General features: G+C 43.9%; 1 protein-coding gene across 4 annotated transcripts in view; it reads left to right on the top strand.

Moving 5' to 3' along the window:
• Positions 1-24,656, top strand: part of rab11fip3 (RAB11 family interacting protein 3 (class II)) — a 77,159-nt gene that overhangs the window by 26,777 nt on the left and 25,726 nt on the right. For 2 of the 4 annotated variants that reach the window (XM_078417950.1, XM_078417949.1), the window contains exon 3: positions 3,685-3,776. The exons of 1 other annotated variant lie outside the window; for it this stretch is intronic. In XM_078417950.1, coding sequence (XP_078274076.1) covers positions 3,685-3,776 — 92 coding nt within the window. Of the gene's footprint in view, positions 1-3,684; positions 3,777-18,977; positions 19,044-24,656 lie in introns of those variants that run through there. One more of the 4 variants, XM_078417952.1, reaches the window with a different exon arrangement.

Here is a 24,656-nt window from a genome sequence, read left to right as displayed (position 1 = left end):
AATGACCACTGCATAACTCCACTACTAAGAAACAAGTGGCCAGTTGAATGGCACATAGGCAACAGTACATCGAAAACACTCCATGCTGTTCCTCACCTGGGCTATTCCAATACCACCTCTCAACAGGAAGGTCAGGGCCATAGCATGTTGTGGTCAGTTTTTATTGTTTCTCCTTTGCCCCGCTGAAGTGTGCCAATTGAGTTTTATTATGCAGCTCTGTGCAAAGTGATGGCATTAAATTTCATGTCTGCAGTAGGCCAACAAATTTTAAAAATGGGTGAAATTATTTACCAGCAACCAATCTAGTCTGTCATCTATGTATTCATGTGAGCTGTAAAAAAGGTTTGTAGCTATTCCTGCCCCTCTTTCACCCACATGTCCATTCTTAATTACCCAAGTATTCGATGATGCTATTATTGAGTGAAATGTTGTGCATATAATATGGATATGTGACGATAAAGGGACTACAGATTGCTGAATAAATTTCACTGAATTAAATAGTGAACAGACAGGCCATGATCCCCATCCACAAGTATTTGTTACGTTAAGTGGTTAACTTTAATGGAAGGGTTTGAATTCCTGAAGTCAGTCCTGTCCTCACTGCTGATTGTGGACTTTGTGAAATTTCACTGATACACTTTCGGTCATTTTGATACTTAAGGTGCTTTTGTGCTACTTTCAATGTGGCTGTAAACCAGGTGATAGCATAAGTAAGCAATAGCTCTCCTTGCCGTGAATGTACAGTTTATCCCCAAGTACAGTCCTTGCTGGGATGGCATGTTGTAGGTGACGGAGCTAGCTTTGAACCAATGGATTATTCCAGAGCTAATGCATGCAACAAAAGGCAGAATGTGAACACTGCCATATCATGTTCCTCGGGTAATGTTTCTCAATGTCCTACAGAGTTTCAAATTCAAGCAATTAATTTGAAATGGGACCATTGTTTGACAAAATCCTGCAAACGTTAATGAAACATCAATGAGTGATAGCCTTGCCAATTATCCCTGCATCCTATATATAAATTTTAAAACCAAATCAGCTAGTGGTCTGTCTTCAGGGAGGGGCATTGGCCAGGACTCTGGGATATCTCTCAGCAGCTTCAGAGAGATCTCTAAACACAGATGCAGGAAGAAGGGCCTGGAACCACTTTTTTTTTTCTATTAAGGAAGTGTTGGTCTAGGATATGAACAATAAGAATTGGTATTAAGCCACTCTGCCCTCAGGCCTGCTCTATTGTTTAATAGGATTGTGGCTAATCTGATTGTAACCTCAACTCTACATTCCCTCCTACCTACAGTAACCATTCACCACCTTGCTTGTCACATAGGCTTCTGCCTTGCTGCTACAGTGCAGCTGGATGTGGCTGCTGCGCAGCGCCAGAGATCCGGGATGGATCCTGACTTGGGGTATTCTCATTGTGGACCACTCTGTGACCACGTGAGCTTCCTCCAGGGGCTCTATTCCTCCCACATCTGAAAGACATGCTGCTTTATAGATTAATTGGTCTCTGTAAATTGCGCCTGCTGTATGGGGAGTGGATGAGAATAACAAAACAGGTGTGGATGGGTGATCGATGGTCAGTGGAGACTCGGTGGGCCAAAGGGCCTGTTTCCGTGTTGTATCTCTAAACTAAACTTGTCTTGTGATCCTGCTCAGTTCTTCAGTCTGACACTTGTGGATATCTCTCAGCAGCTTCAGATAGATCATCTAGCACAACTGCAGGTAGAATGACCTGCATATGCCTAGTGGATGTGAATAGGGCCTTGACTCTACTTTGCTGCCTGCTCCCCATAGCACTGTATTACCCTAATGGTCCAACAATGAATCCCACTTGGCACTGAATTAATTGTTGCCCCAGTATCCACAGTGCTCTTGGAAGACAATTCTAAAAACACTAATGCCATGAGAGGAGAACCTTGAAGCCAAGCCTTTCCTGACCTTTCTCCTTGCAGCCCCTCCTGACTGCAATATACACTCAGAATTGTGTCCAGTGAAGCCCTCCCAAAGCCTATTCCACAGAGACTACCTCTTATTTTGAGCAGATGTTTACAAGGGACAATACATTGAGGATCAATCAGACTGCTGCTTTGTAAAACCTTCCCCTTTCAATGTAATACTTTAAGATTATTGGCCCAGGTTCAAGCTAGTCTACTTAAATGTGAGGTTCAAGAATAAAGAAGGAAAATTGTGCTTAGTCGGGGCTAGACAAGTACTAAACATTGATATTCACCAAGGAGAAGAACATGCAGGATAGTGAGATCAGTGTGGAGTATTACTGATAGGGCAGTTTGAGATCAAGGTGGTGGTGGTGTTGGGTCCCTTGAAGAGCATTAAGGTGGATAAATCCCAAGAGACCAATGGGATCTATCCATGGTTATTGGGATAGGTGAGGGAGGAGATTGCAGGGGCTTGACAAAGATGTTTGTATTCTCTCTTGCCACAGGTGAGGTTCCAGAAGACTGGAGAATAGTCAATGTTGTTCCTTTTGTTTGAGGGAAGTAAGAAAAATCCAGGGAATTACAGGCCAGTGAGTCTTGCATCAATGAAGAGGGTTCTTGGAGAAAGTATGTCCTCTCATTTGGAAGACAATCAGCATTGCATTGGCTGGGGCAGAGCATGTAGGACACACTTGACTGCATTTTTTGAGATGATAAAAGTGATTAGGGCGTAGACCATGGATGTCTGTGTGCACTTTAAGGCATTTGACAAGGTTCCTCAAGGTGCACTGATCCAGAAGGTAAATATGTATGGGATCCAAGGTGACTTGATAGTTTGGATTTAGAGTTGGCCTACAACCTAGAAGATGGCAGTGGATGTAAATGTAGATGAGGTGGTTAGTATATTTGCAGGTCACACTAAAGTAGGTCCAATTGGGGACAGTGAAGAAGGTTGTCGAAGGATGAAGCAGTGCAGGAAGGAACTGCAGATGCTGGTTTAAACCGAAGATAGATGCAAAAAGTTGGAGTAATTCAGCGGGTCAAGCAGCATCTCTGGAGAAAAAAGAATAGGTGACGTTTTGGGTCGAGACCCTTCTTCAGACTGAGAGTCACGGGAAAGGGAAACAGGAGATAGAGAACAAACAGATTAAAGATGTGCAAAAAGGTAAAGATCAAGGAAAGGTGGAGCCCAGAATGGCCATTGTTGGCTGTGGGCTAGTGATAATGAGTAATACGGACAGCGAGAAGGATGAAGCAGGATATAGATCAGTTATGGATAAGGGTGGCAAAATGGCAGAATAAGTTTCATCTGGCAAATGTGAGGTGTTACACTTTGGGAGGTTGCATGCAAGGAGAAAGCGTATAGTTTATAATGAGAACCTTAACAGCATTGATGTGCAGTTGGATCTTGAGGGACAAATCCATAAGTCTCTGTAGGTGGCAACGCAAGTAGATAATGGTAAGAAAGCCTACCACGCGAGACCTCATTAAGTGCCTTAAAGTCTATATAAGGCTTTCATTAATCGTAATAGGATTGACTGAACGGATAGGTGGAAATGTTTGTGTTAATATGGCCACATATCGGCAGTTGCTCTTAGTTAGGTCTCAAATATTATTGACTACTAAATGTGATCAGTTTGTGCATGAATGAGTGAGAAAAAGGTATTCTTGTAAATGTGGTCATGGTATGCATCTGTCCTGTGTGATCAATTTGAAGGCGTTAATGTGTTTACTTTTGTACCTGCAGATACTGACAGCCAGAACTATGATGCTGGATTTGGAAATGAAGATGATGCACTGCCCTGTTCTGACGGGTTTGAAGACTTCAATTGCTTTGAGGCAAGTGTATGGTTAATTTGTCACAGCAAAATATCACCTTGGGTGTTTTGTTTTTGATTTTCAGTTGGTCAATTAGGAATTGTGCAACAAACTTCACGATCGCATGATGCTGCAAAGTTCTATTTCTGACCTTGGTGGTTAGTTAGGTTTGGCCTGTGCTTGGTGCAGGAAGTTGTAAATTTGCTATTGACACTAGATCAAAGCACTGGATCCAATCAGCACTGAAAAGCTACTTCACTGTTGCCGTGGACATTTAAGGAAATGTTAAATGGGAGTTTTCTCTGCTCAAATTGAGTGTTAGTTATCGTGGAAAGACTGACAAAAAGAATTGTTTTCACAACCGGGTTATCTCAATATGTAACATGGCTAGGTGGCGTTGGTGCTATGAATGGTAACTGCTCCAATGATTTATCTTGCTGATCTGGGTGGAGACTCGTGTCACATCCTCAGGACTTGTGCGGATCAGCTGGCAGAGCTGGACATCTTTAATCTATCACTGATCCCTTCTGAAGTCACCATTTGCTTTTAGAAGACCGCTATTGTTCTGATGCCAATGGAAAGGTAGCTACCTTAATGACTACTGCCCGGTGGCTCTTACATTCGCCATCATAAAGTGCGTAGACGGCTGATGGGCCATATTAACTCCAGCCTCACAGGCAACTTTGATCCATTCAGTTTGCCTACTGTCGCAACAGGTCCACGGCAGCCCTAAACTTGTCACTGGAACACCTAAACAAGGTCACCTGCATTAGACATTAACTATAGCTCTGCCTTCAACACCATAATTGCATCTAAACATCTCCAAACGTCTGGACCAAGGAATCCATTTCCATGTCTGCCATTGGATTTTTGATCAGGTGAGGATAGGTGACAATTGGTGAGGATAGGTGACAACGCATCCTCCACAACAATCCTCAACACTGGTGCATCGCAAAGATGTGTTCTCAGTCTCTTATTTTACTCCCTATACACACTGAGCTGCCAAATCTGGCTTTAATTCTATCTAAATGTTTGCACAGGTGGGCTGGTTCACAAAAAAATAACAAGACTGAGTAAAGGAATGAGATAGAGAGCTTAGTAACCTGGTGTCAGGACAATAACCTCTCCCTCGATGTCAGCAGGATGTAGGAACTTATTATCGACTTGAAGTGTGGTGGAGTATATGCCCCAATCAGTGTCAATGGTGCCAAAGTGGAAATGTTTGAGAGCTTTAAGTTCTTTGTGTAAATATTACCAACCACATTGAAGTAACAGCCATGAAGACACACCAACTCCTTTACTACCCCCAGGATACTGGCAATTCATACTGAAATCATACTATGGAGTTGCATCACAGCCTGGTTTGGGAATAGTCCTATCCAAGGCAGTGAGAAACCTGAATTGTGGATGTAGCCCAGTTCCATCACCCAGACCAGGCTCTCCACCATTGACTACATTTACACTTCACTCTTCCTCGGGAAAGCAGCCAATATAAAAACCTTCCCCATCTTTCCTTCTCAATGCTCCCATCGGCCAGAAAATGGTGTGCACCACAAGACTCGGGAACAGCTTCTCCCCCTGTAATCACGCTAGGGTACAGTCCCCATTTCCCACCCTACTTCACTGAGCACATTGGACTTTTTCTCTGGAACTGTTAAGCTACAATACTGAGAACTATGTGTAGGAAAGAGCTGCAGATGCTGGTTTAAATCAGGCACAAAACGCTGGAGTAACTCAGGGGATCAGGCAGCATCGCTGGAGAGAAGGAATGGGGGACATTTCGGGTCGAGAACCTTCTTCAGACTGACCTGTGTTACTCCAGCATTTTGTGTCTATGCTGAGAACTATATTCTACACTCTTATCATTCTCTGCTGTATTGTGCTTGAGTTTTGCTTGATTAGTTTTAGCTTAGTTTAGAGTTACAGCGCAGAAACAGGCCCTTTGGCCCACCGACGAGCGATCCCTGCACGTTAACACCACCCTACGCACACTACGGACAATTTTTACATTTATACCAAGCCAACTAACCTACAAACCTCCACGTCTTTGGAGTATAGGATGAAACCGAAGATCTCGGAGAAAACTGATAGTCACAGGGAGAACGTACAAACTCTGTACAGTCAGCACCCGTAGTCGGGATTGAACCAGTGTCTCTGGTGCTGCAAGCGCTGTAAGGCAGCAACTCTACCGCTGCGCCACCATATTCACATATAGTATTATCTGATTTGATTGGATAGCATGCACAACAGCTTTTCACTGTTCCTCTGTACACAGCACAATAATAAACCGAAACTGTACCCCAACATTCTATCCTCTTTGAATGCTTCCCTGCATTGTCTGTGTAAATGATGTGGTGTATGCCTACCCCAGCACAATGCTTTTCTTATACATTGGACCCTGCTTAAAATGATACCCGCAATGCTGACTAGTTCTAGAGCTCTCTGTCCTCCAAATCAAACGCTTGAGGACATGCCTCTCGATGTAGAATGTACATGTGCAGGCTGCACCTGGTTATGTGTGGAGACCTTGGCGAGCCCCTGCCCTCCACTGATGCTCCAGTAGCATTTATTGGTCCAGGGCGTGATGTGCAGAGACTGGTGTTGGACGGGCCAGAGTGACGGTGCAGCTGCTCAATGATGCAATGTGGGCTACAGGCCGCTCCCTACCAAGCAAGGAAAATAACAATTTCCTCCAATCCCTCCTCTTCATTAAACTTCATTCCCTAATCTTTCTGGGAAATTATTGTCCCCTTCAGTGAAGACAGAACCAGCGTAATTCTTTAATGTTCTAGCATTTCCTTGTTCCCCATTATAAATGTTTCTAGTTTTGACTATATAGCACCCTCATTGTCTCCCCAATCCTTTTCTAATATACACTGGGAAGCATTTGTAATTCACATGTGTTCCTTGCAAGTTTACTCAATTGTATTTCCCCCTCCCCCTCACTAATTTGTTTTTGTGGGGAAAAGCAAGTACCCATCCTCGTGGACAGTGATGCGGTGCCAGCTAAGAGCATGATGCTCCACTCTTTCAGCAAATCTGGGCTGACCCAGTCTCACGATACAAAGTATAACGGCAGCACAATGTACTTTAACCCAGGAGTTCTGGTACAGGGGAGAGGGAAGAAAAGGGTAGTGGCAAGACTGTTTCCATCCAGCTGGTGGCAGCACTTTGGTAACTTGTCAGGGCCCTTGCTAACTCGATTTGACTGACATATTCTTCAGGTGCTAATTGGTGCTTTGGCCTGTGGACATTGTTGCCCTTGAGACTTGTTTGTTTGTGCATGGACTTCTGGCAACACTGTCCCTACTTGCATTAACGATTCTTGCTCCGCTGGTTTCCCATGTTTACAAAGCAGTGCTGCTGTAGGTCATTAAACAAGAAAGCAGCATATCTGCCTTTTCCCTTCAACAGATTCGTTCATATTAATTTCCATATTAATGAATGGAGCTATAAACAGGTGCTTGGCACATAGCTTCTTAAAATGAAAGCTACTTTGATAACAATTGCTTCCAATGTTCATAGTTGTGTTAAATTTTGAGATTTTTTTTGTTTAATTTATTGTCATGTGTACTGAGGTACAGTGAAAAGTTTTTTGTTGCGTGTTATCCAAAGAAAAGACTATACATGATTACAATCATGCTGAACATAGTGTACAGATACAGGATAAAGGGAATAACATTTAGTTCAAGAGAACGTGATGTAATTGATAGTGTGGCTGTTCCAGGAGGGATTTTTAATAAATAATTCGGGTGATGCTGGCTACTTCCGAATTGTAGTCTTGAGTGGTTGTTTTGGGGCTGTAGTAGTTCCTGTCTGATATTCAGAGACTTATGCCCTCAGCTTCTGCTGCTCTGTGACCTCCAGTGACTGCACCCAGAGAGTAATGGGCAATATTTTTGGGTAAGGTTATTAAACTGAGCATTTCAGTACTTTTATTCATTGTCTGGATTTATGGATCAATGGCTTGATCAGTGTTTATTGGTCACCCCTAATTGATTGAAGATATAGCATGGAAGCCGGCCCTTCAGCTCATTGGGTCCATGCCAACTATCGATCACCAGTTCACAGCAGTTGTCATCAGACTGTCCCATTAACTGACTACACACTTAGGACAATTTACAGAGGCCAATTGACCCACAAACTCGCATGTCTTTGGGAAATGGGAAGAAACTGGAGCACCTGGAGGAAACCCACATAGCTACAGAGCAAACGTGCAAATTCCACACAGCACCAAAGGTCGGGACTGGACCCGGGTCTCTGGCAGTGAGGCAGCGGCTCCACCAGCTGTGCCCCTGTGCTGCCCCAGTCGCAATTACAGTTGAGGAGGGGGAAGTGAATTGTTGCAGAGTTACATTTGTACATCTACAGGTGATCATTGGTCAGTGCAGAGTTGGTGGGCCAAATGGCCAGTTTCCATGCTGTATCTCTAAATTAAACTAAACTAAATCTACTTTGTATTGCAATGAAATGTATGACATTATGTTGTGATTCATACAAATGACCTGATTCTGACACCTTGCGCAATCAGTTACTCTGGTACACTTGCTCTATTTGTTTTGGGTTTTTTTAAAGATGTGGGTGCTGGTGACAAGGCCAACATGCATTGTTCCTCCCTGCTGTCTCTGGAAATTACCAGACTTGGTTGGAACATCGGAGGGCATGTGAAGATCCTCGCACATGTGTAGGACATGGAACACTGACCTGGAAATTTGGGCTGTTTCACCCCCCCCCCCCCCCCCCCCCCCCAGCTGCTGCTACTGAACCACCCAAGCATTAGGGCATCTTAATATCTTCCAAGCTACTTCTATTAATTTTTTTAAATTCTGAGCTTGAAGCATAAGCTGAATTTGAATTCTCCAACTCCTCCCTAGATAAGAGTTACATGGAATTGGAAATTACATGCCACAATGTTGACAATTATATTCGGCACTATATCCTCCTCTTGGCTCTACCTATTATACTTGAGCTTGACTTGATTGTATTGATGTATAATATTTAATCTGATTGGATCACATGTAAAGAAAAAACATTTCACAGTACCTCAAACATGACAAAAATAAACCTAAATGTATTCTCTGGGTTACTGCTGTGACAAAATGCCTTGTACAATCTGAAGTGCTGTTGTTTCTCTGGAATGGAATTATACTGGCACACGCCAGCTTCAGCTGAGTGTGCAGATGTTTCATTCCTCGATTGCTGATGGGGAAGTGGGGATAGATCTTGGAAAGAACACTTTCCAGGAGTGTTTAAGAGGTGAACTTGGTGATTTATAAAGGTAGTGAGTGAATGGGGAAAGTGGACCCAGTGAAGGAGATCAAACTGCAGCAAGTAAAAAAATGACTTTGGAGTTGATGGTGTGTAGCTTTTCTTAAGTGAATATTTATAAAATAAACACCTGCACAGGTTACTGGTATAAACAAACCTTTGGAATCATTTAAACAGCAATTGGATGCTGTATAGAGTCATTGTTGACAGTTAAATAATGATGGGCCAAATGGCCATTCCCTGTGGTTATCTTGTCACTGTCATGCAAATTGCATCGCTCCCAGAATCAATACAACCACTGTCCAGGTAATGTCAAGTTTTAAATGCATGATTCTGTATGTTTCAGATGCAGCAGATAAAAGTCCTGTTTATACTGTCTACACTTCTGTATAAGTCTCCTCTTATCCTTGCTGCTGACATTGTTTATCTCCACCCAGTGCTGAAGGACACTGGCGATATGGAAAATTTATCATTAAACCTTCAGAGAGCCACAAATCTCAAGGGTGCCTGGATTTATGATATTCCGCCCAGAGCAAAACCATGCAGTCCTTCAATTCAATTGTAACTATGAATCGTCTGTTCATCTGCAATTATGTACAAAATTAGTTATTGACAAAGCAAATGTGGAACAAATACCTTGGAACCAAAGGGAGATGATGCTGTGAGTGTAACGTTAACTTTAAATAGATGATTGATGGAGATCCTGTCGCAACAGGAAATAAAATTGTGCTTAATCATGTTGCTGTCCCCCTGTTGTGCATGATTGTGTGTGAATTTGCAGGGACCTTCACTTCAAGTTCATAAAGTCAAGTTTAAGAACTATTTGGAGCATTAGCCTGGCGGCATTTATTTGGGCTCTGCTAATCTCTGCATTCCCATGATCACATTTCAGTTGACTGAGAATTTACCTGAATTGTTTACACAAAGACCCACTCCAAGTCTGTACACTGTTGAATTTGTTATCTAGTTTACATATAAGTGGGTGTTGCTACTAGACAGAATTTGGTTAAATTATTTTCACTTGTTTCGATGTGATGGTATGTTTTAAGAGGCACTGTGCACAAACAGGAAATGCATGTTGGGCATGTTACATGCAGTTGATTTTCGATACTTGATGAAATATTCAAGTGAGGGGAAGGAAACTATAGACAGGCTGTTCCATTAACGTGCGACCTAGCTACTGCTTGCAGCTTTTGGAACTGGTGTGGCGAGACCTGAAATTAAGCCTGTGTATGGAGGAGAAGGCAGAGTCTGTGCAGGGTGTTGGTGAGTTTGGATTGCTACATTCAATACTTCAGAACTCTAGCTGGCTTTCCATGAGCCTAGAGAAATAGAACTAAGCAAGGGTTAGAAATGTTTTTTATTCATTCCAGGGTATGTAATTGTTAAAACCATTGTCCAGTGGATGTATTCTTTCCAAGTCAGGATGGTGTGTAATTTGCTGGGGTACTTGAGATGGGAGTGTTTGCATCAAATTCAAACTAGTTTGTCAAATACACTGCAAAATGCAATGAAATTTCTTTTTAGCAGGAAGCTCACAGAGTAAACAGTGTATATGATAATAGAATAATTTAGACGTTAGAAATACAGTGTGGAAACAGACCTTCAGCCCATTGCGTTCGCAATGACCAGCGATCACCCCGTGCACTAGCACTACCCTACGCACTAGGAACAATTTTACAATTTTACATAATCCAATAAACCTACAAATCTGTATGTCTTTGGAATGTTGGAGGAAACCAGAGCACTCAGAGAAAGCCCACACAGTCACAGGGAGAACGTATAAACTCCGCACAGTCACTAGTCAGGATGAAACCCAGATCTCTGGCGCTGAAAAGCAGCAACTCTGCCATTGCGCAACTGTGCTGCCCTTATAAATAATAAATAAAACTAATGCAAAGCAGCAGAATAGTATGAACATAGTAGTGCAATCTGAAGTAGTGCATTAATAGAATAACCAAATGAGGTAGAGTTGCACCTCTGGGAGAGCGATGTGAAAGGTGATTGGTTCAGGAGTTGGATAGCAGTGGGGAAGAAGCTGTTCTAAAAACTGGATGTCTGGGCTTTCTGGCTCCTATATCTTCTTCCGGAAAGTGACAGAGAGAAAAGAGAATTGCCAGGGTGTCGGGCATCCATGGCGATGCTCCCTGATACAACGGAAGGATAATTTCTACAGCACATTGGTAGTTTTTAAAGAGAATCGTCATGGACGTGCCAAATCTTCTCGTACCTAAGAAAGTAAAGGCACTGTTTGCTTGATCACCACGTCAATATGAAGGGTCTGGGTTAGGTTGCTGGTAACACGAATGCCTAGGGACGTGAAGCTGTCGCTCATCTCTACAGCAACGCAGTTGATAACAGGGTTGTCATCCACCATCTCCTCCCCTGGTTTATTTGGGTCAGCGGCCTACTTTTTTGCTTTGTTGATGTTCAGGACTGGATGATTGTTCTGACACCATGATACAAGATTCCCAACCTCCTTCCTGTGCTGTCACGTTGTTAACCCAGCCAACAACAGTGGTATCATCAGAGAATTAAAGATTAAGATGGTGTTGTACTCGACTACACGGTCATGGGTGCACAGAAAGTAGAGCACAGTGGCTCAGCGGTAAAGTTGCTGCCTTACAGCATCAGAGACCCGGGTTTGATCCTGACTATGGGTACTTGCTGTATGGAGTTTGTACATTCTCGTGACTGCATGGGTTTCCTCTGGCTGCCAAAGGTGTGCAGGTTAATTTGCTTCTGTAAAGATAAGGCATACAAATTAGCAAGAAAAAGCAGCCTACCAGAGGACTGGGAGAAATTCAGAGTCCAGCAGAGGAGGACAAAGGGCTTAATTAGGAAAGGGGAAAATAGATTATGAAAGAAAACTGTCAGGGAACATAAAAACTGACTGCAAAAGCTTTTATAGATATGTGAAGAGAAAAAGATTAGTTAAAACAAATGTGGGTCCCTTGCAGTCAGAAACAGGTGAACTGATCATGGGGAACAAGGACATGGCAGACCAATTGAATAACTACTTTAGTTCTGTCTTCACTAAGGAAGACATAAATAATCTGCCGGAAATAGCAGGGGACCGGGGGTCAAATGAGATGGAGGAACTGAGTGAAATCCAGGTTAGTCGGGAAGTGGTGTTAGGTAAATTGAATGGATTAAAAGCCGATAAATCCCCAGGACCAGATAGGCTGCATCCCAGTGCTTAAGGAGGTAGCCCCAGAAATAGTGGATGCATTAGTGATAATTTTTCAAAACTCGTTAGATTCTGGAGTAGTTCCTGAGGATTGGAGGGTAGCTAATGTACCCCCACTTTTCAAAAAGGGAGGGAGAGAGAAAACGGGGAATTACAGACCAGTTAGTCTAACATCTGTAGTGGGGAAAATGCTAGAGTCAGTTATTAAAGATGGGATAGCAGCACATTTGGAAAGTGGTGAAATCATTGGACAAAGTCAGCATGGATTTATGAAAGGTAAATCATGTCTGACGAATCTTGTAGAATTTTTCGAGGGTGTAACTAGTAGAGTGGATAAGGGAGAACCAGTGGATGTGTTATATCTGGACTTCCAGAAGGCTTTCGACAAGGTCCCACACAAGAGATTAGTATGCAAACTTAAAGCACACAGTATTGTGGGTTCAGTATTGATGTGGATAGAGAACTGGCTGGCAGACAGGAAGCAAAGAGTAGGAATAAACGGGTCCTTTTCAGAATGGCAGGCAACGACTAGTGGGGTACCACAAGGCTCAGTGCTGGTACCCCAGCTATTTACAATATATATTAATGATTTGGATGAGGGAATTGAATGCAACATCTCCAAGTTTGCGAATGACACGAAGCTGGGGGGCAGTGTTAGCTGTGAGGAGGATGCTCGGAGGCTGCAAGGTGACTTGGATAGTGAGTGGGCAAATGCATGGCAGATGCAGTATAATGTGGATAAATGTGAGGTTATCCACTTTGGTGGCAAGAACAGGAAAGCAGACTATTATCTGAATGGTGGCCGATTAGGAAAAGGGGAGATGCAACGAGACCTGGGTGTCGTGGTACGCCAGTCATTGAAAGTAGGCATGCAGGTGCAGCAGGCAGTGAAGAAAGCGAATGGTATGTTAGCATTCATAGCAAAAGGATTTGAGTATAGAAGCAGGGAGGTTCTACTGCAGTTGTACAGGGCAATGGTGAGATTACACCTGGAGTATTGCGTATAGTTTTGGTCTCCTAATCTGAGGAAAGACATTCTTGCCATAGAGGGAGTACAGAGAAGGTTCACCAGATTGATTCCTGTGATGACAGGACTTTCATATGAAGAAAGACTATAGACAATAGGTGCAGGAGGAGGCCATTCGGCCCTTCGAGCCAGCACCGCCATTCAATGTGATCATGGCTGATCATTCTCAATCAGTACCCTGTTCCTGCCTTCTCCCCATACCCCCTGACTCTGCTATCCTTAAGAGCTCTATCCAGCTCTCTCTTGAATGCTTACACATCGAGACTAGATAGACTTGGCTTGTACTCGCTGGAATTTAGAAGATTGAGGGGGGATCTTATAGAAATGTACAAAATTCTTAAGGGGTTGGACAGGCTGGATGCGGGAAGATTGTTCCCGATGTTGGGGAAGTCCAGAACAAGGGGTCACAGTTTAAGGATAAGGGGAAGTCTTTTAGGACCGAGATGAGAACTTTTTTTTTCACACAGAGAGTGGTGAATCTGTGGAATTCTCTGCCACAGAAGGTAGTTGAGGCCAGTTCATTTGCTATATTTAAGAGGGAGTTAGATGTGGCCCTTGTGGCTAAAGGGATCGGGGGGTATGGAGAGAAGGCAGGTACGGGATACTGAGTTGGATGATCAGCCATGATCATATTGAACGGCAGTGCAGGCTCGAAGGGCCGAATGGCCTACTCCTGCACCTATTTTCTATGTTTCTATGTAAATTGTCCCTGGAGTGTAGGATAGAGCTAGTGTACGGGTGGTCACTGGTCGGCATGGACTCGAAGGGATAAAGGGCCTGTTTCCACGTTGGATCTCCAAACTATGCAGGGCACAAACCCTGAGGGGTGCCAGTGTTGAGCATCGGGGTGGAAGAAATGTTATGACTAACTCTAGCTGAATGAGGTCTGCTGGTCAGGAAGTCCAGAACCATCTGCAGTTGGAGGCCCCCAGGAGGTTAGCTATGAGCTGCTTTGGTACCATGGGGCTGTAGACTGTCAGGATGCATTTCATTCATTGCAGGTCATTGGTGTTCTTGCTGTCAAGGTGATCTAGAGCAGAACTACTTGCAAGGGCTAATACATCACCTGTGGACTTATTTTCCTGTACACAGATTGCAAGGGGTCTAGATTTCCTGTAGACAACAATTCTCATCCCTCAAATGGTGGTCAAGTAATTGTGATGTTGGAAATTCAGCTGTAAGTGAGTAAAATGAAAGAGCGGACCAGTACCAAGGTGTCTAGACATGAAATATTCAGGGAGTGCGGTACCAAGCAAACAATACTCTAGAACTGCTGTGGTCAGACCTTTTGCAGTGTTCCATGAATACATTGTACAAGTTTTGGTCAATACACTGCCTCGGAGGTCACTTTTAATCCAAGAGATCCCACACTCCAAAGACGTACAGGTATGTAGGTTAATTGGCTGGGTAAATGTAAATGTAAAAATTGTCCCTAGTGGGTGTAGGATATTGTTAATGTACGGGGATCGCTGGGCGGCACGGACTTGGTGGGCCGAAAAGGCCTGTTTCCGGCTGTATATATATGATATGATGATGATGATGATAGAGCAATGCAGTTGCCAGTTCTTGCATGATTCATGATAATTGTGTTCAGCAACCTGTTTCAGATCGAAATTGCCCTGGTCTGAAATGAGCATCTTTGTTTAACTTCCAAATAATATTAAAAAAAGAAGTTGCATATATCCATCAGATATATTTTATCTAATTTTTTTCTGTATTTTAAGAAAAAAATTAATATGTGGGATGTGTTACTTGCCCTAAAATCCTTTCTGCTCTGCTGCAATATTTTGATTTTTCTATAATTATCTGAGGAAACCTCTTTCCTTGTTCTCTATTTCATACCAATGAGAGATGTCCTTCAAGTAGAAGATTTTTTTTTAAAAACAATCTGATGGAGGAACTCAGCAGGTTAGGCAGCCAGACCACCCAACCCTTCCGAATTTGGCGGAAAGTTTCCGCTTTCTTATTTCCTGCCATTCCGATTTCACCTCACTTTTTTCAGCAAAGCTCACGCCCCACGCTGCTGCTCACGCCGCTGGCCTCGCCCCTCGCCTCACGCCGCTGGCCACGCCCTCGCCTCACGCCGCTGGCCTCGCCCCACGCCCTCGCCTCACGCCGCTGGCCTCGCCTCACGCCGCTGGCCTCGCCCCACGCCGCTGCTCACGCCGCTGGCCTCGCCTCACGCCGCTGGCCTGGCCAGAGAGGGGATGGGGTGCGGGGGAGAGGGCAGGGTCGTGGGGTGGAGGAAGGGTGAGGGATGGGAGGATGGGGGGAGGAGAGGGGAGGGTGGTGGGGGGAGGGGGAGTGGAGGTGGGGGGAAAAGGTGGGGAGGGGAGGGCGTAAGTGGGGTGGAAAGGGGGTGGGGGTAGGCGGGAGTCGGGGGAAAGGGGGGGAAGTCGGGTGTGGGGGTAGAGTGGGAGTGGGGGGGAGGATGGTGGAGGGTCATGGACTGTTGTGATGTGCTGTTGAAGACCACTGGAGCAAGTATGTCTTCAATGAAATGTGCAGTTTTAAATGAAACTCATCAAAACTTAATCATACATTTTGTGTAAGGAAAAAGCAAAATAGAGAAAACAAAACAAAACAATTTTTTCTTTGTTTTGTAAAAAGTATTTCTGTTCAATAACCTTTCTATAAATAGCAGAATATATTCATGATAGGCCTGACATTGTACATGTAGTCCAAGAACTGCAGACTGTTGGAAATAATAGTCGTTTTTCACACATGAATGTAGCGCAACGCATTCGCGCATTTGGCGTGCATACTTTATTTTGTTGAAAAGTTGAATTAAGTGCCATATTATGAATTTTTATGTAAAATTCTGAATTTTGGACATCAAAATTCTGAAATAAGAATTGGGAGGTCTGGGCAGCACCTGTGGGGGCAAAAGACAGACAAATATTTCTGGTCATGACCTTTCTACAGACTGAGTTTCTACCCACTGACTACCCACTGAGTGTCTCCAACAGCTTGTTTCTTTTTGCTCGAGTTTCTTGCCTCTGGGTGTGCTTTGTAGATGCTGCTGGTTGGTGACCATTAGTCACTATAGTTGTATCAACACTGGTGGTGCAGTCAGTGCTACTTGTTTGATTCCCTGAGTTGTACGCCCAAATAGTGAACGATAAACGCAGTTGATGCCTGACCTTGCATTTATAGATGTGTCCACAGTGGTTTTCCTGAGTGTCATTCAATCCTCCTGCACAGGGTTTTTTTTTAATTGACCTTGGGAACTTGGGAAGGACAATTGTAGATCGCCTCATCAGGAGGGGTACATGGGATGCATTTGGCAGAATTAGATCTGCATTCTCATCGACAGCCCTTGGCCCCATTGTTGAGTCTTTGTAGCTGGTCTTATAATTGTGGTCAGTTGTCAAGGGTCATACAGTATGGAAGTGACATGCTTAATTTGCCCATGCCAACTAAGATACTGCATCTAGGCTAGTTCTACCTGCCTGCAATTAGTCCACATCCCTCTAAATCTTTCCTATCCATGTAGCTATACAAAAGTCTTTTAAATGTTATAATACCTGTCTCAACTACCTCCTCTGGCAACTTGTGCCATAGACCCACCACATTCTACATTATAAAAAAAAATTTAAATCAGTTTCCTAGTGCCCTTTCCCCTCACCTCAAACCTGTGTCCCTCGTCGTTGATCCCCGTACCCTGGGTAAAAGACACTACATTCATCCTATCTTTTCCCTTCATGATTTTATATACCCCTATAAGATCACACCTTGGCCTCCTGCACTCCAAGGAATAGTCCTAGCCTGCCCAACCTCTCCTTATAGCTCAGGCCCTTGAGTTTAGTTTAGAGATACAGCACAGAAACAGGCCCTTTGGCCCAACGGGTCCGCGCCGACCAGCGATCCTCGCATATTAACGCTATCCTACACACACTGGGGACAGTTTTTACATTTACCAAGCTATACACCTGTATACATACTACCAAGCTACATACCTGTATGTCTTTGGAGTGGGAGGAAACCGAATATCTTGGAGAAAACCCTCGCAGGTCACGGGGGAGAACATATAAACTCCGTACAGGCAGCACCCATAGTTGGGATCGAACCCGGGTCTCCGGCGCTGCATGCGCTGTAAGGCTGCAACTCTAATGCTGTGCCGCCATTGTCTTGGCCACATTCTTGTAAGTCTTCTCTGCACTCTTTCCAGCTTAATGACATTCCTATAGCGGGGTAACCAAAACTGAACACAACTACTCCAAATGCTGTCCCATCGTATATAACTAACATAACATCCCAACTTTTATATTCGATCGTCAGTTGATTCCATTTTAATTCATCAGTCACACAACCCTCCATGGTCACGTGTCGAAAGCTGGTCACCAACCTCTGTGAAGCAGATGAAGAAGAACCCAAACTTGCCCACTTGGGTGGCACAGTGTTGGAGCTGCCCAGAGACTTGAGTTTGATTATGACTGGTGCTATCTATGTATGTTCTCCCCATGACCGCATTGTTTCCTCCGGGTCCTCCAGTTTCATCCCACATCCCAAAGGCAAAGTTTGGTAGGTCAATTGGCCTCTGTGAAATTGCCTCTAGTGTGTAGCGAGTGGATTAGAAAGTGGGATTTCACAGAACTAGTGTGAACGGGTGTAGAGTTAGTGGGCCAAAGGGCCTGTTTCCATGCTGTAAAATAAAATTAAATCAGACCAATCACCTGCTGAGGTACTATGTAATTCCAGTTTACTGGAGTCGGGTGGACTGTGGCACTGAACGTTGCTTTATGTGGAAAATGCTGGTGAGGACTCCAGTCATGCGGCACAAGAACAAGATTTTTATCCTCAGCTTATCGAAATTCTACTTATTTATTGCTTTCCTTGTTGCAATAAAAGCCAGACCTGCCCTGATATGAGTATTTTGGAGAGCAGTTGAGTATCAGAGGACAAAGGCTTTGACAGATAGTCACACAAAGCTGGAGTAACTCAGTGGGTCAGGCAGTATCTCTGGAAAAAGGAATAGGTGACGTTTTGGGTCGAGACCCTTCTTCAGACTGAAGGAGGGTCTCAACCTGAAACTTCACCTATTCCTTTTCTCCAGAGATGCTGAGTTACTCCAGTTTTTTTTTGTCTATGGTTTAAACCAGCGTCTGCAGCTCCTTCCTACACACAGGGCCTGACAGTTTACTTTGAGCTCAGTAGTCTGACGGTTATCTAGTTCTCACTGAGTATTTATCATTTTGATTGAATAAAGGCAGCTCTAACATTACTGAGTTGTGTGTTTGACCCCCTCGTTCCTCATTCACCTGCTGCTGTGATGGCGGAGAGGTTAGTGCTCTGCAGCTGTGGGCCTGGTCCTGCACTACCACTGTCCCTGGCTTCATCGAGCAGAGGGTGTGTAGAAAGGAACTGCTGATGATGGTTTAAACCGAAGACAGACACAAAAAGCTGGCGTAACTCAACAGATCAGACAGCATCTCTGAAGAAAAGGAATAGGTGACTTTTCGGGTCGAGACCCTTCTTCAGACCCTACCCAAAACATCGCCTATTCCTTTTCTCCAGAGATGCTGTCTGACCCACGAGTTACTCCAACCTTTAGTGTCTATCTTCGAGCAGAGGGAGGTCTGGCTGAGGCCAGTCACACCTCAATGACTGCTTAGAACCTCCTTCATTTTTTGATGAGGTCATCATTAAGCACATTGCTGATTGGTGGTTGTGCAGAGGAATCACAAGCCTGGGCATTCCCCTTGAACTTTAGACTTGATTTGGAAAGGCGACATAAATACTGGAAAGCTTTTGGTAAATCACTGCACTTGAGCGGTCTTTGAACTGGGGACAACGGGGAAAGGTAACACCAGCACCTGCTGCATCTAGTGATTGTGAACCAGGTTTATTTGTATTTAGTTTGCTGTTTTGTGCTTCTAGAAATGGCAAAATCTACTACTTTGGACTAGCTGGTTGCTATACATGGTTATTAAAAGTGGTTGTGTACAAATTGTATTCTACCTTTGTGACCTGCCAGCTTTTTTTGGATCTAACAATTGGTCAAGCTCGGGTAGTTGACAAATCATTGCCATCCCCTCCCCCTTCCCACCTTCACTAAAAGTGAAAATCCTTGGATTCTTTTCATGCCAGGTTTTGAGATGGTCTTGTGACCAATCCTGAGATTAGTTGTTGATCCTTGTTTATTTTTTCAATCTAAGTAGTGGGTCTGATTAATGGGGGTTGGGAGAAATTTTCCATTGTGGTTTGAGATGTGCTGTCGGATTTGTTCAAATTTGTTCTGACCAGTGTTTTGGATTCTATTTCCTTCAATTTTTACAATATTTGGAGAAAAAAACCTGCATATGTTGATTCTCCTGGGCCATTGGCCAAGAGGTGTTTCTCGATGACTTTGTGTTGACTCTGTGGCATTCTTGGATAATGGACACGCGTGGTTCTCAGTTTCTAATTTCCACGTACTTCAGTGTAGTTTGAAAATACAGATGGAATCTTGGTTCTCGCAATGACTGCCATCTAGAGTGGCACTGAGCTAAAGGCCGTGGTCCAACTGAAATATTTTAGGAGGTTCTCGAGGACTTCCTTGTTCTCGTACTTTGCTTGCATAAAGCCAGGCATCTTGTATATATTTAAACATGCCTTCTCAACCTAATCTACTTTCAATCCACTAAATGCATCGATCCCCTGATACCTCTATTTGGAACCCTTTCTACAACAATAAAATACTATTCATAGCCTTCTGCTAAGTTTATCAGTTACTGTGCCTTTAGGTGCTGTCGGAACTGGACATGGGAATTCTTTCCTTATGTCCTCATCTAAATAATTTTAAAAATCAATGGTCTTAATACTGTCAACTTTACTGACGCCTCCCTCCAGTCTATAAACTACTTTCTGCAAATAAAAAAGCATAGAAGCTAGATACCTGAAATTGAAACAGTGCTAGAAATACTTAGCGACATACAGAGAGTGAGAGAGAGTGAGAGAGAGTGAGAGAGAGTGAGAGAGAGTGAGAGAGAGTGAGAGAGTGAGAGAGAGTGAGAGAGAGTGAGAGAGTGAGAGAGAGTGAGAGAGAGAGAGTGAGAGAGACAGTGTAAACTTTCTCTGCACGAATACAGTATGACCAGCTACGCATGAGTGTTTCCATTATTTTTGTTTTTATTGACCTGTTTCCCATTGTTAAATAATTGGCAACCCGTGCAAATCTTTTTACAGCCTATTTTGTGAAACCTGATCAAATGTATTTTGGAAGTCCATATGTACCACATCAATTCCATTTTACTCATCGAGTCACTCTGTTCATTTAACAAAAAAATCCAATTTAATTAAACAGTTTCTCTACAAAAATCTATGCTGTCTTTGTCTACAAATCAATATTTGCCTGGGGCATTTATTAGTTCTGTTTGCGATTATTGTATCTCTAACTTTCCTCGCTTCCAAAGCCCTTGAATGTTTATTTTCAAGGGAAGATTTAGCCTACTAGATAACTACCAGGAATTAACTTTTGATTCTGTCCGTAGAGACCAGGGTATGTGCACCATTTTGCTGCTGTGGTAACATTTCATACTGCATGCACGCCTTTGTTTGGAACCAGTTTTGCATGGTGGGAAAGGGAAGTTCTACAAAGAGTGGGGATAAATGGGTCCCTTTCAGAATGGCAGGCAGTGACTAGTGGAGTACCGCAAGGCTTGGTGCTGGGACCGCAGCTATTTACAATATACATTAATGACTTGGATGACGGGATTAAAAGTAACACTAGCAAATTTGCAGATGATACAAAGCTGGGGGGTGGCAGTGTGAACTGTGAGGAAGATGCTATAAGGTTGCAGGGTTGTGTGAGTGGGCGGATGCATGGCAGATGCAGTTTAATGTGGATAAGTGTGAGGAAAAGGGGACGTACAACGAGATCTGGGTGTCCTAGTGCATCAGTCACTGAAGGGAAGCATGCAGGTACAGCAGACAGTGAAGAAAGCCAATGGAATGTTGGCCATCATAACAAGAGGAGTTGAGTATAGGAGCAAAGAGGTCCTTCTGCAGTTGTACAGGGCCCTAGAGAGACCGCACCTGGAGTACTGTGTGCAGTTTTGGTCTCCAAATTTGAGGAAAGATATTCTTGCTATTGAGGGCGTGCAGCGTAGGTTTACTAGGTTAATTCCCGGAATGGCGGGACTGTCGTATGTTGAAAGACTGGAGCGACGGCTTATATACACTGGAATTTAGAAGGATGAGAGGGGATCTTAATGAAACATATAAGATTATTAAGGGGTTGGACACATTAGAGGCAGGAAACATGTTCCCAATGTTGGGGGAGTCGAGAACCAGGGGCCACAGTTTAAGGATAAGGGTAGGCCATTTAGAATGGAAATGAGGAAAAACTTTTTCAGTCAGAGAGTTGTAAATCTGTGGAATTCTCTGCCTCAGAAGGCAGTGGAGGCCAATTCTCTGAAAGCATTCAAGAGAGCTAGATAGAGCTCTTAAGGATAGCGGAGTCAGGGGGTATGGGGAGAAGGCAGGAACGGGGTACTGATTGAGCCATATTCACATTGAATGGTGGTGCTGGCTCGAAGAGCTGAATGGCCTACTCCTGCACCTATTGTCTATTGTCTACAATTTAATTGCATTTGAGTTTTGAGGAACTAAATTCCAATCTCCTTGAATGTTACTATTCAGCTGTCTGAGCTTCATTTAGTCTTGTGGCTGGCCGTACACAAACCTACAGCTGAGAAGCTCATCAGGTATCAGTGTGAAATTTCATAGTCCTTGATGTCCATGAAAATGTTGATTTCATTAAGTTTCATGTGTCTCTTTAAGCCATGTAATGGCTGCATACTGAAGTAATGCTTGACCATATCATCAGGAACTTTAGTCACCCAACCTCAACAGAGAAAGCCAAAACCACCTCGGGGAGTGAGGGTGGATTTGGGGGAGGTGGTTGATGGGGGTATTTACGCAAGTTCCTGAAATCTTGAGATTTTGTGGCTGGGATGAGGTCTTGTTTGATTTTATGTCCAAGGTGTGTGTCAATTTAAGGTAGCTGAAGATGTCCATGAATGAATTAAGAGGGAATCCCAGATTGAGCCTGGCTCTTGTTTGATAGCTTCTTTCTTTGAAAGTAGGCATGCAGGTGCAGCAGGCAGTGAAGAAAGCGAATGGTATGTTGGCATTCATAGCGAGGGGATTTGAGTATAGGAGCAGGGAGGTTCTGCTGCAGTTGTACAGGGCATTGGTGAGACCACACCTGGAGTATTGCGTACAGTTTTGGTCTCCTAATCTGAGGAAAGACATTCTTGCCATAGAGGGAGTACAGAGAAGGTTCACCAGATTGATTCCTGGGATGGCAGGACTTTCATATGAAGAAATACTGGATTAACTCGGCTTGTACTCGCTGGAATTTAGAAGATTGAGGGGGGATCTTATAGAAACTTACAAAATTCTTAAGGGGTTGGACAGGCTAGATGCAGGAAGATCGTTCCCGATGTTGGGGAAGTCCGGAACAAGGGGTCACAGTTTAAGGATAAGGGGGAAGTCTTTTAGGACCGAGATGAGAAAGTTTTTTTTCACAGAGTGGTGAATCTGTGGAATTCTCTGCCACAGAAGGTAGTTGAGGCCAGTTCATTTGCTATATTTAAGAGGGAGTTAGATGTGGCCCTTGTGGCTAAAGGGATCGGGGGGTATGGAGAGAAGGCAGGTACGGGATACTGAGTTGGATGATCAGCCATGATCATATTGAATGGTAGTGCAGGCTCGAAGGGCCGAATGGCCTACTCCTGCACCTATTTTCTATGTTTCTCTACCTTCCATTTCCTTGATTAGATGGAAGCAGTCATGCATTGGGTCTGGACATTTGTATTAGATGAATTGGGCCAAAAATTGAATTGTTTTTAAAAACTTCTAATTGAACGGAGGGCAACCTGGAAGAACTGGAAGTCTTGTTTGTAAACATACCGGTATTTAGTCATCTATAAATCTAAGAGTTGGGTGCTTGTTACAGCTGTATAAGAGCTTGGGTGTGCCTGCATTTGCAGGATTGCATGCAGTTCTGATTGCTCCATTACAGGAAGGATGTGAAGAGGGTACAGAAGAGGGTCACCAGAATGCTGCCTGGATTAGGGGATACTGGCTTTAAGGGGAGAGTGGACAAATTTAGATTGTTTTCTCTGGAACATCCGTGGTTGATAAAAGTGTATGAAATTACAAAAGGAAGGGTCAGGCAAAATTCTCAGGCTTTATCACGGTATGGAATTGTCTAATATACTGGAGGGTATCAGTTTGAGATTGGGAAAATTTAAAGATATATGTGACACATTTTTGTATTGCACGGTGGAAGGTGCCTGGAATGAGCAGCCTGGGGAGGTGGTGGTGGAAATAAGATAAGATAACATTTAGGAGGCATTTAGATGGACATATGAACAGGCAGGTGACGGACATGGACCAAGTGCAGGCAGCTGTGCAGTTTAAATTGGTGTTATGGTTTGCACAGACATCGTGGACCGAAGGGCCTTAGCTGTACTATGAGATTAAATGATGGCCAAAGTAATAATGAAGGCACTGAGCGTGCAAAGAGTGAGAGATGGGCTGTGTTGCCAGTTGTGGGGGCATCACTTGGCCAGGGTGTCCATGTAATGCTGGGATTGTGATGCCACTGATCTTGTGTGCTGGTACCTTGTGGGGAAGGTCCTCTTTGATTGGTGGGGTGGGAGGTGCCTCTTGTTACTCTTGCTGTAGGTGTAAGCCGAAGTGGAGAGATCAGAAGCCCAAATCAACACCCGCTCAGGACAGCAATGACCCAAGGCTGGGCGCCTTTTGGGAGATGAGATGGCTTTCAGGCAATTATTTTTGCTTGTTTCACTCGATGGGTTTTGGAAACCTGAGAGTTTGGAGCATCAACACTGTGTTGCACAAGGTGATTCACCAGCTGGCTCAGCTTAAACATGTAGTGTTGAGTTGTCCTAGCAACGGTTGAATTGACAGGTTGTGTAACCTGCTTCCTGCAAGCCCTTTTTTAAAAAAAATCCCAATGCTCACGGCAAGAGGGTGGCTTGCCAGTGAGGACATTTGGTGTCATGTTCGGCGACTTCAGACTGCTGATGTAAACTGTTGGAACAGTTGGGCCCCGTTTTGAGACTGGTGGCAATGATCAAGCTGTGGGCAGCGTGATCCTTATTAGCTGTGATTTATTTATTGGGGAACTTGCACCAGTAAGGTCAAACCTAACTTAAATTCTGGGCTGTTTTGGTTACATGTCGACAGTGCTTAATGAGTCATTGGTTGATTGTGTGCGCGGTGTAGCCGGCATGAGTACCTGTGTTCCGGACTACCCTGTTGAGTTGTTTTTGGTTTAGTTTATTAATGTCACATGTACTGAGATACAGCAGAAGGCTTAAAAAGCGGATGTTTTCTGTTCTAGTGGCTACTTGAGGCTTGTTATCCCATTGCAAGGACAACACTGATTACTGGTTGTAAA

Source organism: Rhinoraja longicauda, chromosome 21 (genome assembly GCF_053455715.1).
Source record: "Rhinoraja longicauda isolate Sanriku21f chromosome 21, sRhiLon1.1, whole genome shotgun sequence".
Lineage (NCBI taxonomy): Eukaryota > Metazoa > Chordata > Chondrichthyes > Rajiformes > Arhynchobatidae > Rhinoraja > Rhinoraja longicauda.
Note: the sequence above shows the minus strand (reverse complement) of the source record. Positions and strands in the feature narration are given on the sequence as shown.